The 19,101-nt window shown below is 45.8% G+C and overlaps 2 protein-coding genes across 4 annotated transcripts in view; one reads left to right on the plus strand and one right to left on the minus strand.

Moving 5' to 3' along the window:
- The window catches only part of LOC149351237 (uncharacterized), a 104,164-nt gene extending 91,893 nt beyond the window's left edge, over positions 1 to 12,271 (plus strand). The window contains exon 15 of the mRNA XM_089580510.1: positions 12,235 to 12,271. Coding sequence (XP_089436636.1) covers positions 12,235 to 12,256 — 22 coding nt within the window. The 3' untranslated portion in view covers positions 12,257 to 12,271. The remainder of the gene's footprint in view (positions 1 to 12,234) is intronic.
- Positions 1 to 19,101, minus strand: part of LOC149351239 (uncharacterized) — a 68,456-nt gene that overhangs the window by 18,764 nt on the left and 30,591 nt on the right. For all 3 annotated transcript variants that reach the window (XR_016290553.1, XM_089580503.1, XM_089580501.1), the window contains exons 10-14: positions 16,160 to 16,668; positions 14,411 to 14,609; positions 13,658 to 13,765; positions 8,110 to 8,542; positions 4,615 to 4,724 (exon numbers count right to left, since the gene is read on the minus strand). Coding sequence is in view for 2 of the 3 variants with exons in the window: in XM_089580503.1 (XP_089436629.1) it covers positions 4,615 to 4,724; positions 8,110 to 8,542; positions 13,658 to 13,765; positions 14,411 to 14,609; positions 16,160 to 16,668 (1,359 nt within the window). In the remaining variant the exon portion in view is untranslated. The remainder of the gene's footprint in view (positions 1 to 4,614; positions 4,725 to 8,109; positions 8,543 to 13,657; positions 13,766 to 14,410; positions 14,610 to 16,159; positions 16,669 to 19,101) is intronic.

The raw sequence follows: 19,101 nt of genomic DNA on the forward strand, positions 1-19,101 counted from the left end.
CTCGCATAATAGGCGCACTTTTTTGCCAGAAAATCCGGCTCAAAGTTCGGGGTGCGCCCATTACACGGGGTAAAATTTCCGGAAATTTTTCGACTCGCAAAATTGAACACACCGCGTAAACGCACTCGTGTACGGGCCGCACCTCGTTTTCGCGAAGAAAATGTAAAAAAAAAAAAAAAGATCAGTGTAAGGGCCGCACCGAAACTTACCGCGACACACGCGGGAATAGCCTTCGGAATGCACGCGCCGAGGCCTCCGCGATCGGCTCCGGCTGCGCGCAACGGGCGCTTGATCGCGGAGGCCACACACGTGCACAGGAGCTTTCAGACCCCGCCCACGGAGGGCGCCCAAGGCCAAGCTCATCATCATCATCGTTTTCCTCCGCCGCGAGCTTTCGCTATCTATATCGCCATCAGCATCTCCAGCTCGTTTTTTTTTGTTGTTGTTGTTGCTGTCAAGTGCCGGGATTTGCGGTAGTGCGATAGTTATCGTGGTTTATGGCTTTGCCGCGGAGCGTTGCTGTTTTAGCTCGACGGGCAAGCACCTTAACAGCTACACGGCTGGGAGTTTGCTCTCGAACACGGCAAGCATGCGGCAGGTCGGAAAATACGACGTGGCCGAGAAGTGCGGCAGTTGCGACTGCGGCGTCCCTAAATTTTCGTACGCGACTCCAAGCGCCGAGGTTTTCGTGGGCCTAAGTCAGGAACGTTTCCGGCTGGAGATGAAGCTTTCCAAACAGACGTTTAAAGTGAGCATCCCTGAAAACTGCGTGCGGCTGTTCTACGCGATGTCGTTGTACGTGCTGTGGGTCCGCAGCAGCTGCGACGGCAGCAGCACTAGTAGGGACTAGTAGTCAGTTCAGCAGAAACTTTGCTAAAATAAAGATTGGGAAGCGGGGGGTGGCGAGGCGTCGGCTTGCAATCGTGTAAATACAGTATTGATCACAGTGCAGAGTTCGGGGTGCGCCTATTATGCGCGGAAATAAAAAAATCTGATTTTTCGCGCCCTAACTAGGGGTGCGCCTATTACGCGAGTAAATACGGTATATCGGCATCAGTATCGCCAGCTCCAGCTTTTTGTGGCTGCCAAAGGCACGAGAATTGCGGTAGCGTGCCAATTCACCGCCTAGTTGTGGCTTTCGTGTGCTGCCGCTGCGCATTGCAATGTTAGCACGATGGGCAAACACCTTAATAGCTACACAGCTGGGAGTTAGGTCTCGAACACGGCAAGCGTGCGGTGGGTAGCAAATTCAACGTGGTCAAAAAGTGTGTCCAACGGTAGTGCAACCAAACAGATGCATTGAGGAACACAAGCTGCAAAAAGCGCACTTTCCGAGGCAAGCCATGCAAGTTTCCCGAACTGGAAGAAGGGCTGCACTGCTATGTGATGGAAGTGCGGAACAACGGCTATGTGTTGACAACGGAAATGCTGCCGAGACTTCTTGAGGGATGAGCATGCACCAGTGCACAGCACCAGCTCTGAGTCAAAGACTCCGCCAGTGACGACTGAATGTAGAATAAATGTCGCTCATTCCCTGATTGGTGTGCTTTTATTTTTAAAAAATACTTTTTTTTCTCTCATATTGTGTGTATGGGCCACACCCCAAAAATTGGCCCTCAAATCAGGAAAAATAAAGTGCGGCCCTTGCATGCATTAATACGGTACATCGCTGGCGCCGCGATTGCCAGCCACGCGGTGCTCACCGCAAGCAGTGGCACACAACCCATACATCGCTAACGTCGGCACAGCACCGACGTTGAGAGCCAGTGGTGGCGCAGGGCCGTAAGGGAAGCCCGTCAGCCGAAAACAGATTTGTGCAAATTCTTCATACGAATTTTGGATGACAAGAATATTTTTCGTGACCCCATGAAATTCATACCGTATTTACTCGCATAATAGGCGCACTTTTTTTCCAGAAAATCCGGCTCAAAGTTCGGGGTGCGCCTATTACGTGGGGTAAAATTTCCGGAAATTTTTCGACTCGCAAAATTGAACATACCGCATAAACGCACTCGTGTACGGGCCGCACCCCGTTTTCCCGAAGAAAATATTAAAAAACGAAACTTTCCACGACCCACGCGGGAATAGCCTTTGAAATGCACGCGTCGAGGCCTCCGTGATCAGCTCCGGCTGCGCGCAAAGGAGCTTCCAGACGCCGCCCACGAAGGGCGCCCAAGGCCAAGCTTATCATCATCATCAATGTTTTCTTCCGCCGCGAGCGTTCACTATCTATATCGCCATCAGCATCACCAGCTCCAGGTTTTTTTTTTTTTTGTTGCTATCAAGTGCCGGGATCTGTGGTAGCGCATAGTTCATCGTGGTTTGTGGCTTTGCTGCCGAGCGTTGCTGTTTTAGCTCGACGGGCAAGCACCTTAATAGCTACACGGCTGGTAGTTTGCTCTCGAACACGGCAAGCGTGCGGCAGGTCGGAAACTCGACGTGGCCGAGAAGTGCGGCAGTTGCGTCTGTGGCGTGCCTAAATTTTCGTACGTGACTCCAGGCGCCGAGGTTTTCGCGGGCCTAAGACGGGAACGCTTCCGGCTGGAGATGAAACTTTCCGAACAGACGTTTAAAGTGAGCATCCCTGAAAACTGAGTGCGGCTGTTCTACACGATGTCGTTGTACGTGCTGTGGGTCCGCAGCAGCTGCGGCGGCAGCAGCACTAGTGTGGACCAGTAGTCAGTTCAGCAAAAACTTTGTTACATTAAAGATTGGGGGTGGGGGGCGGCGAGGCGTTGGCTTGCAATCGTGTACAGTCGACGACCGAAAATTCGGACGCCTGATTGTTCGGACATGCTTGATTATTCGGACGCACCGCAACTGACCACTCGATTTTTCGGACCTCGTTCGCACACCCAAGCCGCCATATAATGTGTACAGTGGAACCTCATTAATTCAGACTGCAGGAGATATCGAAAACTTGATCAAACAAAACGAAATTCAAGCTTAAAGGGAGCCTCTTGCGACGCTGAAATTCTGCGCGAGTCGGCACATTGCGCTCGCGTGTTTTCGAGTTTGTACTGTCCTTGAATGTCTTCCCCCGCACGAACTTGAGAACTTGAACCGTAGTCTGAGTTCACGGAACTCATCTGTGCCGAGTCTTTAGTCCCGAACACGGAACGCGAATACGATCGCGGAGGCTACGCGCACGCCGTGGCCTCCGCGATCGAAGCGCGCTTCCGGATCTTATCGCGGCCGCGATCTGCTCCAGCGCTGCGCCGTTCGCGGAGGCCACGCGCGCGCACCGGAGCTTCCAAGTGCCGTCTATGGATGGCGCCGTGATCACTATCAACATTTTTCTCGGTCGCGATTTTCCGCTGTTCACATCGGCATCAGTATCGCCAGCTCCAGCCTTTCGTGGCGTGTTAGCATGCGTGTTAGCGCGTTCGCCGTGATAGTGGCTTTCGCGTGCTGCCGCCGAGCTTCACAGTTTTAGCGCGATGGGCAAGCACCTTAAGCTACACGGCTGGGAGTTAGCTCTCGAACGCGGTCGGTAAGCGTGCGGCGGGCGGGAAATTCGACGTGGCCGAGAAGTGCGTCCGATGATGGTGCAACCAAAAGAGAAACACAAGCTGCAAAAAGCGCGCTTTCCGAGTCAAGCCGTGCGAGTTTCCTGAACTGGAAGAAGAGCTGCTCCTCTATGTGATGGAATTTCGGAACAATGGCTACGCGTTGACAGCGGACATGCTGCGCGGCTTCTTTTGGCATGAGCGTGCACCAGAGCGCAGCACCAGCTCAGGAGTCTATTTTAAATACTTCGCGAGTGACGATTAAACGTAGAATAAATGTCGCTCATTCCCTGGTTGGTGTTTTTACTTAAAAAAAAATTTTTTTTTCGCATATCGCGTGTATGGGCCGCACCCCGAAAATTGGCCCTCGAATCTGGAAAAAAAAAGTGCGGCCCTTAAACGCGTTTATACGGTATTTCGCGCGGCGTAATATAGTCATGAGGAGCTTTAGAATGTGTGCAATACAATTGGCCGCTTTCTCCGGCATAGTGGTAATAAGTTCGTGATTTTTTCGGTGAAATTTGATTTTCCGGACTGCCCGATTTTTCGGTCGTTTTCGCGGTCCCTAGAGGGTCCGAAAAATCGGTCGTCGACTGTAAATACAGTATTGATCACAGTGCCAAGTTCGGGGTGCGCCTATTATGCGCGGAAATAAAAAAATCTGACTTTTCGCGACCAAACTAGGGGTGCGCCTATTATGCGAGTAAATACGGTATTATCGAGATTATACCGTAACTTGCATGACACAAGGTTACAGCTGTCTTTTCACAGAGAGCTTCCTACTAAAGTTCTCAATACTAAATGCTGCACTGCCAATATTCTCATAAACATAGGGAATGCACTTTACTGACCAGAACCATAGTTTCACTCATCTCCTTCAATACTATATCTCCAGGGAAAAAGAAAACATAACTAGGGAATAGACCACTGAAACATGGCAACATTAAGCACAAAAAAAATTGTGGTGCATAGAGAGATCCGTTGCAAGGTCCGTGACAAAATACAACACTGAGCATAACTCTAATAACTCATGCGAGCCCTTTTCCCTGTTTAGCATTTACCAGATTATGCTGGCCACATAAGATCAAGAACCATAATGTCGCACCTGTTCCTCAGTAAGAGGCAGCCAGTAGATGCAAGGGCTGGCCTTGGTCTTGCGGAACAAGTCGTCAAGCAATTTAGCAGGAGTGTCCTCTTCTGGCTTGCGCTTTGCCACTGTGAAACACAATATTTTAATGAAAAACAGAACAAAGGTAGTTGAGACCACTCAGACATTACTGCATCCAGTTTGGTGCACAATGTTCTTATTAAACTCCAATCTTGACAACTCGAACACAAAAGGAATTGGCTTGGTTTGGGGGGGGAGTTAACATGCACTGACATTGCACAGTATACGGGCCTCTATCACCTCCAACGAAATTCGACTGCCGTGGCTGGGATCAAACTGAAAAGTTTGTTCAAATCTAAAAGCAGTCTGATCAGAACGAGGAAGCCGTGTGCTGCATTGCACGGGTAATTGCATTAGAGAAGTGTCAGCTTGAACTACGCCTGCGTATGTGGCTGCTTAGCATTTAGGAGAAGCAATGGCTCTGCAGTTACTTTCAATATAGAGTGACACCACATTCGTGTTCCTCAACCACTTCTTTGAAACTGCCCAAAATTTATCAGACCTTCCTTGCGATATGTGCTCAGGAAAAGTGAGTGGACTTGCTGTAATGGCGACCAGGCAATGTGCATAGCGCAGGGGTGCAACAGCTGAAGCAGGACTTGGGAGATATTTCTGGAGAAGAAAAATCTTAGTTTTGGAGCCGAAAGCAGGCCAGGAGGAAAAAAACACTCCATTATGGAACGTCCACCAAATTCCAAACATGGAGCAGTTTAACAAGGAGGAAAATTTACTTTTGGAACAAAAACGAGAAGATGTGAATATTTACAGCGGTTATTTAGAATTAACCCAGGCAATGTGACAAAACTACGAACCATAAAACTACCCTTCGCTAGGGTTCACCTCCATTTTCTCCCTCCGTCCTGGCTTCAAGGTCGCCCGCGATGCATCGACAAGAACTAAAAGCATTTCATGCTTAATACGACCTGCTAATTCATGCGTGTGTGCTCTGTCGCTTCAACGAAAGTAGTGCACATGACGTCGTCTATTTTGCCAGCAGATATGCCGGACCTAATAGACGGAGTCAGTGTCTGCAGCACCTGTCAAACGGCCGCAAGAAAGTAAAACAAAAGTCTGAACGAAACAGCCTCTCAACGTCCCACCAAGCATGAACGCATGAAAAAACACGGGAGAGAGCGTGACATCACGTGGCCAGACTTCGCAAGCCAAGTGCTCATGAAACCTTTCCCTCCCCCGCTTTTGAACTCTCTGAGTCTGTCCTGAATGTTTTCGTGCCTGTATGTTTTAATGCCTGCGTCTGCACGGCCCATGGATGGCGCAACACATGGCACAAGCATCTACAGTCAGTTTGCAGCACTAATACACACATACGCACACCTAGCGGTGATCACTATCTCCACACGCTATCACGTAGAGGACCCACTCTCTCCTTTGTTCTTTTTATGACTGAGCTTCAAGGTTATCACCCGACGCTCCCTCCAGAGCTTTTTTTCCTCCATGCATGCAGATGCCTTTTCATTGTAGCACCTCCGCGACAGATTTAATTGCCAACATCTGATACACCGGCAAAACTGCAGGTTGCCAACGCAGCTCTTATTTTTCGCTAAATTGAGCATGACTGAAAACTTTTGCGGCTTGTCGGAGCATATTGGCACAATGCGGAGCAATTTTAACCAATATCGTGCTATTGGTGCAGCTTAGAGCAGAAATACGCAACTGTATCAAAATGGAGCAGCTGTTGCACCCCTGATAACACACACTGGGCAGCAAGAACACTGCTCGTGGTTAACGGTGTGCGTTACCGGCAGATGGTCACAGGCGACAATGGTAAGCAACGCACATAGCACCAGCGGCAAATCACGGCAACATGGTCAGTTTATCGTATTGTTGTGTGGCTACTTGCTGCTGAGCTGGAGGCCAACCAGCATATTGTCATGCTTTGGCATTCAGGGCAACTCGACTCTGCAGTGCGTTTGATTTCACCATTGCATGCTATGTCCATTCATATTAACGAGCATTTTCTCTCGTCAAATAGTCAAACACCTCTACAACGAAACGACCTGTATAACACAGGATGCCATGGGGCCTCGCCAGACTCCAATCTTTCACGTGCATTTTGAATGCAACTATAGCTAATGACCTTACAGTGAAAATTCCTGTCTAACAAAGTGATTCTTGCTCTCCACGTAACTAATTTGTTGGCCTATAAAAAAACACAATTTGCAGCATATGCATTGGTGATGTGCGGTGGCCAGCCAAAACTGAATGGTGTCATTGACATGCCGACTTGGCTTGGTGCCACCACGGCCACAGAGGGAGGGAAATAAAAGGAGAGAGGCTGGCACGGCCTGCAGTGCAGGGCCAAACCTGCATGTGCCAATTGGCTTCATCTATCCATCTCAGCATAATACATAGCACAATCGTAACTTGTGAAGCATCACAAAGTCCCAGCCTAATAGTCCTGTCACAAAGGCATTTCGAAGGCCCTCGAACCAATAGTCTATCGACTCAAAGACCATAGAATGTTGCTACACGGGCAGTTTCAATGGCCATCGAGTCAATAGTCTATCGAGTCAACGGAGCAGCGCGGAACTCCATCGAGATTTCAAGAGCCTTCAGTGTTGCCCAAGGTTGTTAGCATTGCTTTGAGCGGTGCCAACACGCACTCTCGGACATGATACCTTCAAGGCACAAAAGCATGAACATTATTCTCTCAAATTTTAACGCAAGCAGTAGAATATTAATCTGCACAATAATTTAAAAATTGTATTGATCCGGCTTAGAGCACATTAATTTTACATTATCTATCGCAGAAGACGTTTTGAAACGCCAGCGGTATCAGTGTTGCCAGAACATTACAAAACTGCAACAGCAAATCGTACAAAAGGCAGCGTCTTTCAAGACAACGCAACTGGCTTTTAATAATAACTAAAAACCTCCCATGACTACAAAAAAGTGTTTCCACATTTAGATGACATTTATAAATTATTTTTGTTATTTGTGCAAAACTCGTAGCGAATGTGGCGCCACACAAGCTTGGTGTAAGACACGAGACCAATTTCAATGGGCATAGAAATTTGCCTTGTAGCAGACAACTCCTTCGATTGGTTGGTTTAGTTTACGGGGTTTAACGTCCCAAAGCGACTCGGGCTATGAGACAAGCCGTAGTGAAGGACTCCGGAAATTTCGACCACCTGGGGTTCTTTAACGTGCACAGACATCGCACAGCACATGGGGCTCTAGAATTTCACCTCTATCGAAATTCGACCGCCGCGGACAACTCCTTCGAGTTCGACAGTGACTGAGGCTCTTGACTCGATGGCCACTGAAACTGGCTGTGTGACAGGGATACAAGTCAGAGGACGAACAGATGACCAGACTGTGTAGAGCTTCGCAAATTATGGACACACCAGCAAACCTAGCCCCAAGTTCTAAACAGAACGGTCTCACACACATTTCACCACAACTGCTTACTTTTTTTGTCTCGACGCTCTCTCTTCTCAGGAGGGGAGTGAGGCCTGTTCCGAGATGGAGCTTGTACTCGCTCAGCTGGTGGTGGAGGTGGTGTCTCTTGACGCACCTTGTCTCGATCCCACTCACGCATAGGCATGCCAGGCCGCCTGACAGCTGCCTGTCTCTCGACCAGCATGCCTCTGTCTGTGCGTGACAGAGGTCCAGATAAGGAACCCCGCGCATCCCTAGGGTCTTTAGGTTCTCGGGACTCCCGGTTATCCCTGGACTCCCTTGGGTCTCGCAAAAGTTCTCGGGGGTCGCGCAAGACTTCCCGGCCAGCTGGCACACGAGTATCCACCTCAACAGTCCGCTGGAATGCAGGCGCAGTCCTCTCCCCAGTAGCTGCACCTGTTGGCCGAGGTGGTGGTGTGGGGGGTTCCTTGTGGCGTGCCATCTGCATGGGAACAAAGCAGCAACCAACAACGCATGCTACAGTGCTGATGAATACAATTTTGAAGAACAAAAATTTCACCCAAACTAGGTCTTTCATCTTCATTGTCATGTTGTGTGCTTGTGACAGTCACAACTAGCATACTATTGTGGTTTAGCAAACAACAGAAACAGGAATCACCAACATCACCTTGTGACAACCACTATTGCGCCTCCTACAATCTGGTAGCACTGGAATAAGAAGTTGCGAGCATAGTTCGGCGAACTTACTCATGAGTCGACTCACTAGTGCTCACATTCAGATCATGATCAGAGTTGTGAGTGAGTTCGGATTCACATTAAAGGTGCACTAAAGAGGATTCTAAGCTCGTCTTTTTACCATGAAAACTCTACCTACACACAGCAAGCATTCTTAGAAACTTCGAATTATTGTCCTGTGCGGCAGATTTCTCTATTAAATAAAATTCAAAACTGACCTCTGAGAACAGAAGGAGTCGACCAACACGTGAAGTGCTTTTCAGCCAGTCGCGTGGTGACTTCGCTTTCGCTTTATTTTGTTTTTTAGGTTTCCGTGAATAAACAGTTTCAGTCGCAGACAACATAGGTGCAAATTAGGCCCATGGAAATAAAAATATGCGTGGACTCTGTGCTGTACGTATCAGTCCGCCGATGGCAGAGCAGCAAGCCGCCACGCGACTGGCTGAAAGGTACTCCAAAGCATTGGTTGCATCTTACGCTCGGAGGTGAGTTAAAGAACAAACAAAAAAAGGGCGGAAGCCGTGACGTTTAATTCAATTTAATAGGGAATTTGGCTGCACAGGACTACTGTCCTGTTCCTAAGAATGCTTGGAGCATGTAGATTGAGTTCCCATGGTAACAAGACAAGCTCGGAAGACACGGCAATGAGGTAATGAGCTGTGTGGGGATGTGTCGGAAGCTTTTTTTCACCATGTCGCTGCATAGGGGTCCTTTGTCACGCATCTTGACCGCTTTGGGGGCGTGCGACTTGGGCACTTCAATGAGCCCACGTGTGTTTTGTGTTTAATGGCACATAGGCAGCTAAGGCCATCATGCACACAAGGTGCAGAGAAGTTTTCTGCAGATTTTACGAAAAGAAAAATGTGGTCGGTGGTGTAGAGTGCCTAAAACGTTAGTGATGCCGAAGGAAAGACATTTTAAAAATGGCCAGTAGCAAAAGCTTTAACTCTTTCGTTACCACGCCACTGTGCTTCGATCACCGGTGATCGAAAAATTCGAAGCGCTACGGCAGCGCGACCGCGGCCGCTACGGACTTGCTGAGTCATTCGGTTTGTTGTTCATACATTTGACTTAAACTTCCTGTTTAGTTTATATTTTTGCCAAAAAGTGGCAATTTTTGAGACGCGCTTGAAGTTGGGTGTGCGGCGTCGGGCGCTCCGAACAAGCCGTCATCATCGGGAATGGCGCTCGCTCGAAAAAACCCCGTTCCACTCAATTCCGCTGCGTTTGCACCACATATTTTTTATGTCACGGACCCTGACGACGATGCTGTATCGTCAGGTATTGTTTCAAAGCTCAAACTGGGCAACGAGAGCCCAGAACGCTCGCCTGTGCGTTCAGATTCCTCGTTCTGGTCTGTTTGTGCGAACCGAAGCTCCTCATTGTAGCCGTTACGGTGATGTGGCGCCATCTAAGTTGTTCTCCAGAGACTACAGTTTTGGTTTCTGCGTAGAGAGCAATTTTCCCACGACGCGCAAATTTTTGAAATGCCCTTGAAGCGGAGGGTACGGCGCGGACGCTCCGCGCATGGCGCCGGGCGCGTAGACGGCGCGCGCTCGGAAAAACCTTGCTGCGCGCAATTCTACTGCATTGACTGCAATTATTATCTATGCTACGAGTAGTAGAGTCTCTGGAGACGATGTTGCAATGTCGGATTTTGGTTCAGACGCTGTAACTGCGCAAATCGATCCCGGAACGTTGGCCTGATAGTTTCGCTTTCTTTTTCCTGTCCGCTCGTGCGGGCGCATCTGGTTTGTTGTTCATACGGTTAGTTCCATTTTCGGCCTAGTTCGTAATTTCCCCGCCAGTCGTGCATTTTTGAAGTGCCCTTGGAGCATAGGCTTATTGCGACATAATACGCGGTGAGGATGGCGTCGCGTCAAGGTCGGGCGCTTCGCGCGCTCGGAAGAGTACCTCTGCACGTGATTCTCCAGCCTCTGCAGCTGATTTTCAAGATCCTCCGAGCAGCAGTGACTCGGACGAAGATGTTGTAACGTCGGATTTCAATTCTGCAGCTACATCGCAGCTATACTTATCGCATACTATATATCGCAATATCACACTATATACTTGTTGTGTTTTATATTTTTTTTTTTTTCAATTTTTGACGTAAATTAAATAAGTTTTGATTTGTATTTTTTAAACCACGCTTACCAAGCTTTCGTTTGGCGCATAACATTACACTTCCAATTTTTTTTGTTGAACTGTAAAAATCATATAAAGGGCACTCTCAAACGAGCCTTTTCAAGAGGCATAAAGGAAAAAAATTCTAGCTCGAAAACTATTCAAGTTATAATTTTCAAACTTTAATGCCATGTTTTAGAAAGAATTTGAATTGTTTTGTAATTTCTAGAATTTTTTTAGTACAAGTGTTTGGAAAGTTATTGTCACATAAACACAAAACTTTTGTTCTTTTTTACTTTTTGTTGTGTTTACTGATTTTTTTTTCACAGCATTTCAAGCAGAATATGTGTTCAAATAAATTTCATTATAAAGCGCATTCTATCTGAATTATTGTTATGCATTTTATATAATTTTATCTATCACACTTTTTCTAAAAAAAAATTTTGTCTGAGACATGTGAAAAATGGTCGTTTTTCCCGTGGTAAGGAAAGAGTTAAAAAAGTTGGGAAACCTCTGCAACCATCCTTGGCTAGGCAAGGATGTCAAGGCTCCTAAACCAATAGAGAGAGAGAGAGAGAGGCTGGGGCATGGGTAAAACAGTCTGCTTGTTGTAATAAATTGAATATATTTTCTTAATTTACAATTTGTTTAAAACTTAAAAACCTGTGAAATGTACAAGTGCATCGTCACCTAAGAGCAAAGCTGGATGAAATGGTTTGTGTTCATTGCAAAAAACTGCCAAATGCATTTTCCTCACTGTTTCGAGTTTTTTGCATGAAAATAAAACATGGTTTATTGTTAGCTCTCTTTCGCATAATTCACATTTGGGCTTGTCTTGTGGTGTCAGTAGGAAATTATGTGTGAGGTGTGTGTCCTGTACGAGGATGGCAGATAATCACTTCTTTGAAACGTTCCTGGTAGATGGAGGACTTCCATTCACCTAAAACTGGTTTTACGAAGTGTAGTTCGTTATTTGCTTCATTGTTCCAAGTGGACTGCCATTTTTTTCTTACTTTACAATGTACTAAGTTCAAGCAATCTTTAAAACTGAATGTTTACTTTTTTAATTTGCTTGCCACGAGCTTGAGCAAGTCTGCTCTCGCGTTGCCTTTAATTGCAATATGACTTGGTACCCAGGAGAGTTTTGTATTTTGTCCTTGAGTTGTGGCTATTTTTATATTGTGTATAATGTCGCCAAGTACAGGACTGATAGCATTTCTAGAGTTCAGCGCTGTAAGTAAACTTAGGGAGTCTGTTATGTAAATAACACTGTTTGTGAGGTTCTCGTTAACTATTTTTTTAATGGCTACACAGATGGCGTAACATTCGGCAGTGAAGATGGATGCACACTGTGGGAGCCTTACTATTTCACTCCAATTCCCTTGCACCACTGCGCTTCCAGTGTAAACATCTGTTTTTGAGCCATGTGTATAAAAAGCTGTGAAATTACTGTATTTTTCCTCGAGTGCAAGAAATTCTTGCATTATAGGATGTTGTGGAGTTTGTTTTTTACGGAACTGTGTAAGAGTGAAATCACAGATTGCAGGAATAATGTATCACGGAGGCAGTGGATCTCGCCTTTGAACAATTCCAGGTAATGTGTCTAGTATGCCGAGGTTTTGGCACATCTCTTCAAAACGCAAGAGCAGTGGTTTGGTAGTTTGCAGTTTGTTGTTAAATAGTGTTCTAGACTGGCACTTCGTGACTATTTGCGGGTGGTCAAGATGGTGCACGTAGAGAAATGAAAATTTTGATACAGGGAAGTAAAAACTCTATGATGGGTACCAGCTGGGTACCAACGCACACTGGATGATAGCAATGGACTTAAGTCCTTAACCTCTACAGTCAGGTAAAACTCCAGAAGGAAGTGGCATTTCCCCTTCGAAAAAGGCCCTCCAGCCAAGGGCATCAACCGATTGTCATGACATCATAGGTAATCTGGTTAAAACATGGTAGATCCATTTTCACCTGCCAGCCCCTGCAATGTCATGACAACTGGTCGAAACCACTGTCTCGAGGGCCTCCTTTTGGAAGAAAGGGGGGGGGGGGGGGGGGGGGGGGGGGGGGATGCTGCTTGATTCTAGAAATGTATAACTTCATGCATGGCACTACATGTGATCAAATTATGTGTAATGTTCATATGAAAGCTTAGAATGTCCCCTTTTTGAAGGCATATCACTTTTCAATTTGCAGAAGAATCTTGTTGACCTCTCTTTCTGGTTTGTATGATTTCCTGGTTCACACACTCAAAATCTTAAGCAATAAAAATGGACTAGAAAGTTGCTTTGTTTACCCGCTGAACAAGATTGTTTACTTGTGTTTCTCCAGCCTAACAACAGAAATCGTGCATTATAGCTGGCCTTGAATACAAGATAAGGCGACCTGGCTACAAACACAGAAAAGGCGAAGAACAGACTGCAGAAAGCCTTCTTATACCCCTCAAGCCTTCACAAAGCCACCATTACTGCGCACAGGTCTCACAACCCCAACCATTTCTCAACAGAGTCGTGCAAAAGAGCACAATATAGAGCCAATACAACATTGACGATGCTGATGGCAGTTGTCAGGGAGATATTCAGTTTGTTTAAACAACAAAAAAAAAATTTCTTTTTCGCTATGTATTGCAAACATTTCTATAAGCTAAACATAAACAATCTATATTTGCTTCGCAATCTCCATATTTTACATTCATGCACATAAAACTGCTGCTCCTGCTGCAATCGCTGGGTGGACATACCTCTTCAGGTGATGAGAAGTCCACATGCAATATTTTCGGATTGCAAAGTGGCCATCGCAGGTTATGCAAAGCCTCCCTGGCTTTGACAGCATCTTCCTCTGTCACATACTAGAAAGAAATAAGAAATAAAGGCATGTGTATGCATTATAACACCCAAGACTCAAACATATGTCAACAGAAATATAACCTACAATCTACATGTTACTTGTCTTATCTCCACTCGCGCTCGTACTACTAACTACGGCACCCAACACAGATAACCAAATTACTATAGTATGTAATGCTTACCCTTCAGTAATCCAAGACGTTTTAACCAGTAAAACTATTTTTCAATTTAAAAATAAAATGAAGTTGCTACTTTCACTTGTTCATGATGTACCAAATACTTATGACATGCAGGGTTTTCAGTAGTCCCATCATCTTTCCTATTGTGTCGCGAACTGTAGCGATACTACTGTATTTTTCTGTTTTTATAATGCCATGTGTCTTAATATCAAACTATGTCAAAACAAATTGATGCTATTTGTTTTTGTTGTTCATATGTCCTGTTTTGATGAAAATGGATTTGTCCATCCTCCTGCCATTGATGCTAGTCAGGAAGTATGCTATTAGCTTCCTTTTGCCTCATCCAGTGGGCACGTACTGCGTTTCATGTCCGAATAAACTGATTTCATTTGAAGTCCTGATTTCAATTTTGGCATTAAAATCTAAGAGGCCTATGGTTGTAATAAGTGAGCATGGCTAATTACTAACCGTCACAAAACACTTGGACTTGATTTTGTCAATCCAGAACTCTGAATCAACAGTCTCTCCAAATTCTTGAAGCAGCTGCTTCAGCTGATTCAAAGTAAATGGCCGCACAAGATTGCGCACGAACAAGACACGACTCTTGGGGTTTCTCGGCGGGCTTGGCAGCTTGCGCTTGTCTGCCTCATCCTTGCCTGCAGCAGACCTGAGGACACACACATTACTAACATGTTAGCATCTTTACACCAAGAACACACACTACAAGAAGTACCCAGCAAATAAACCCAAACAGCACTGTAGTGGCTATTTGGATATATACTGTAGCAGATATTAGGATGGAGACAGACAGCCACACCAAAGCTAAATACTGAACTGGGCATCGGTACAAGGCCACTATAGATGGCTTTGTGGGAGAGACTGAAAGCTTTCTGATGCGGGCTTTGCAACAGGCAAGAAGCCAATGTGGAGCGACTTATGTTTGGTAGCAGGAGCCAGATCCAGACAAATAAGACAAAACAGATTTGCACCTGACAATGTAAAGGTGCCTCTTGACTAACAAATAAAATTATAGTTCTCTCACAACAAACAACGTGCAACGTGAGGCAAATTATGGCCACCAAATGACCACAAACTTCTAGCCAAGGCTATTAAATTCTTAGCTAGAAGTCGGCATTGACATTCAAACTTTGATACCATCAGAGCACATCTCTCATGAAAGATGTCATTTAAATCACCCTGGTATTGTGCAGCAACGTTGTTTTTCTTAGTGTTCTATGCCACCGGTAAATAAACTGTAAATTGGTTTTTGAGGAAAGGAAATGGCGCAGTATCTGTCTCACATATCTCGAGTGGACACACGAACCACGCCATAAGGGAAGGGAGGAAGGTGGGAGTGAAAAGAGAGAGAGAAAGAGGTGCTGTAGTCTGCCAATATATAAAGGGGGCCACGGATCACTCAAGATGAAAATTAGCAGGCTTTACCTTGACCTCTCAACAACTGCTTGTGAATGTGCCCTAATAAATGAAACGAAATTAAATCAAATATGAATGGCTGAGAGAAAATGTGATATAATACTTTACAATTTTTAAGTACGAAAGCAACACTGGGCTTTGAGTCCGAGACTCTGACGTTACTTTTAACCACCTCGGTTTCCTTACCGCACATTGAAATACCAGTAAGTGGGCATTTTTTTTCATTCCAACTTGCTTAACTCCGTTGCTGTGCCCAAGAAGAAACCTGCAAAGTTGTGCTCGGAAAGCAAACACTACAACCACTAAAGTGGCACTCAGGTGGGTGAACCTGACGTAGATGGACGTGCACGACACTGTTGACGGGCGGAACAGTTCTGGCAGCCTTCACACAGGTTAATCTGGTGTCAGTAGGGAGAGTCATAACTGCCACCAGAACTGCCAGCTGCAGCGCACGAGCTTCAAAGTTACCAGACACGTGAAGAAAACAACCCTATCCTCTACCGGGAGGAGATCATTTCTGCCAGCCAAAGAAATGCTACCTTCCCCACTGTCGAAGCCTAAGTCAACACGGCACCCGTCAAAGGTGAGATGGTTCCATAATGTGATGCACACACACCCTCAATGCGGGAGGGATACATCGGCCGTGTAAATATCGCTTAAGCCACAGAAAAAGACCATCGGCTGCTTGCGCCAGAACCCTTACATTGGGCGTTTGAGACTTGCTGTACTCACAGATTAGGCTCCCTACCCAAAACGAATTATTCGACAGTTCATTATACCTACCTTTTGGACAAGGGAGCTCTGTCTGAGATCACCCGGAGGGTCTTTCGCTCAGCACCAGGAGCTGTAATTGGCGATGCCTTATCCCGGGCTGGCTTAGATTCTCTTGCACGTGCATCAAGCCTTTCTGGTCTTTCATTTTCCCTCAAGGGCTTGTCCACCTTGACTGCCTTCTCATCTCGACCTGAAGGCCTCTCCTCATCTCGAGAAAACCTCTCACTCCTCGATGGCCTGTCATCTTTGGACTTTTCCTGTTCAGTTCTGGCAGACTTTTCATCTTGACTAGGCTCCTCATCATCATCTTTTCCTTCCTTGCCATTTTCTGTGCTGTCATCACCAGGTGGGGTATCTTCACTAGTAGGCTCATCATCTACAACTTGCAGCTTAAGTGGAGGCTCATCAGATGCCTCTTCAATCTCAGTGACTGGAGACTCTCCAACGGATGCAGTGACGTGTTCCTCTTCAGGTTCTTTTGGTTTTGACAGTGGTTCCTCAATATCAGGAATCAAATCCTGCACAATGAAGAGAGATGTAACACCACTATTTCCTCTTTTTCTCACATCAGCAAACAATTTTCTTTAATGTGCAAATTAAAAAAAAAAAACATTAGCTTTGAAGTGCTCATGATCCACATACCCATTCGCAGAATCTTTCATAACAGGGTGCTAGGCAAATGCCTTTTCAGAACCGGCACAAATCCCATGTCATTGCTGAGCACTGGCTTTTTGTCACTGATACATTACACTTCCTTGTGATAATACTGAAGCAACATGCAAACAAGTGCTTTGCAGCTTCTTCCTTTGAGACTAAACTCAGCAGCCCTTTTGTCTGAGGTCCTGTTACTAATCCATCTAGACAAAACCGAACTAGCTTTTCAATTCAGTCCTTTTTACAGTGCAGAACAATGGCAACTGTCAAGGAAAACGGAACCCTGAAGAATCCTCAACTGCCGAAGCATATGATGGCAGAGCAATGCAGACACACAAAAACATAAACAGGTATGATCACCGCATGTATTAATAGCAGGCAGAGAGCGACGATGGATTTGGAAGGAATTTTTTGGTGCAAGGACAGCTGTGCCCAAAGAGCACAAAGAACGGGATTAATGGTCAACACAGGTCTTTCAATTATGTGGTGAATTTGTGTAAAACCTGCAATAGAAATGCATGATGTACTGTGACATAATTAAAGAACTGAAATGGAGCATAGGACTTAAAAAGGTTAAAAGGCAAAAACCCTAGATATGATGTCAGGTTGTCCGCCCAGCAGCCTCACTGCACACCTCTTACTTTGGCAAGGAAAATGAAAATGGGGCTCAAGGCACACGTCGCATTCATTCATGCCCGCAGTCATCAGGGACAGGCTGATGTTGCAATGGTATATCATGTGGATGCTGCTCTGGTCAGCAGCCAAGTGCCATATCCCCTGAGTCACTGCGGCGGCCGGAGTGCATCATTTGGCTCAGGTGTTCATGACAAGAGAATGTAGTGATTGCGCAAGTTTATGTACCCTCCTCAGAGGGTACTCCAGAACCCGTTTAGGTGCGGAAGTAACTTTGCAAAATATCCGGTCCATCGACAGCAATGGCGAAAGTAGCCATGCAAGAAAGCCGCCACGGCAGCTGAATGTTGCAATGTTCTTGCTTTTCAATCTGTGCTTTCCAGACCTGGCCTGCTTCTATGTAAGTGCAGCATTGCAATTCTCAGATGCTTCTCCCCCTTGCCCATAGGAACCGCGCAGAAGCCATTGCAGTTTTCTGCATGTTGCGTCCCCTCAGGAACAGCCCACTTGTACGGTAGCACACAATTTTTTTTTGTCCTTCATCCTTTTGTTCCTAGGCACTGTAGAGAAGCCACAAAAGTGGTCTACATTCCAGCTCTTCATGTTGTATGGCCCTAGGTTAGATCGGTAGGTGACTAAACAAATTATATGATCAGAATTCGTTGAAATTTTAAGCATAATAGCCAGGAAATCATGCTTTTCAGGAATGTATTAACAGTGAGAAAATAGTATAACTCTATGGGACATTTCTAATGCTCGCAATTTTGAGCATATGAATTGGGAAATCATACCAAATGGGAGCTTATCGACGAGGTTTTACTGTATATATTAAAAAATTATCTGCTCCTCGAAAAGGAAATGTAAAACATTTATTTGCATGTTAAATCTCTATGTTCCGTCACTGAAAAAAATTTACAGCCACAGATGTAAAACTGAATGCCCTTTGTATATTCAGCTATTATACAATGCCTACAAAGTTCTGAAAAGCAGATGCTAACGCCACTGCACACTTATGCAGGAACTCATCCACACCCAGATTACTCACGAATTACAGCTAAAATTATATACCTACAGCAGCAATAAGAACAAAGTTCACCACCCACACATTGCAGATCATGAAGACCAGTGTGAAGAAAACTAAATACAGGGCAGAGGATACACCACAGACAAGTGCCAACTAACAATGAGTCAGTGCATGTCCCCGGCTTTCCTACCTTCTGTGCTTGTTCCATCATTTTTGCACAGCCTATCGTCGTGAACTTAATAACCATGCTCGCTTTAATTTAGATCTTGCACATCCGAGTTTATGGCTTCACGAGTTGGGTTCAACAGCACCGAAGACGTCTCTACGCTATGAGCAATGCCGTAGTGGAAGGCTGCAGATTATTAAGACCACCTATACTCTGTTCCATACATGGCAGGCAATGCTGAGGAGACTGTGGAAGTAACACGTCCGCGAAACCTTATTTGCTCCGCAACGTAGCATTCGCTCTTCTCGAAACTTTGGCGAGTGCTTGGATGGAAAAAAAAAAAGTGGTATAAAATGAAGTCATAGCATTGAAACCCACGGTCGAAGCTGTGAGGCACTCAAGTGTTCAGGCCCTCTGGCGGTAATTTTCATAGTGTGTGAACTACTTTTGAAGCGTGAATTGAGTAAGAGCCAT

The sequence above is a fragment of the Amblyomma mixtum genome, chromosome 3 (genome assembly GCF_055824585.1).
Source record: "Amblyomma mixtum isolate Tamu chromosome 3, ASM5582458v1, whole genome shotgun sequence".
Lineage (NCBI taxonomy): Eukaryota > Metazoa > Arthropoda > Arachnida > Ixodida > Ixodidae > Amblyomma > Amblyomma mixtum.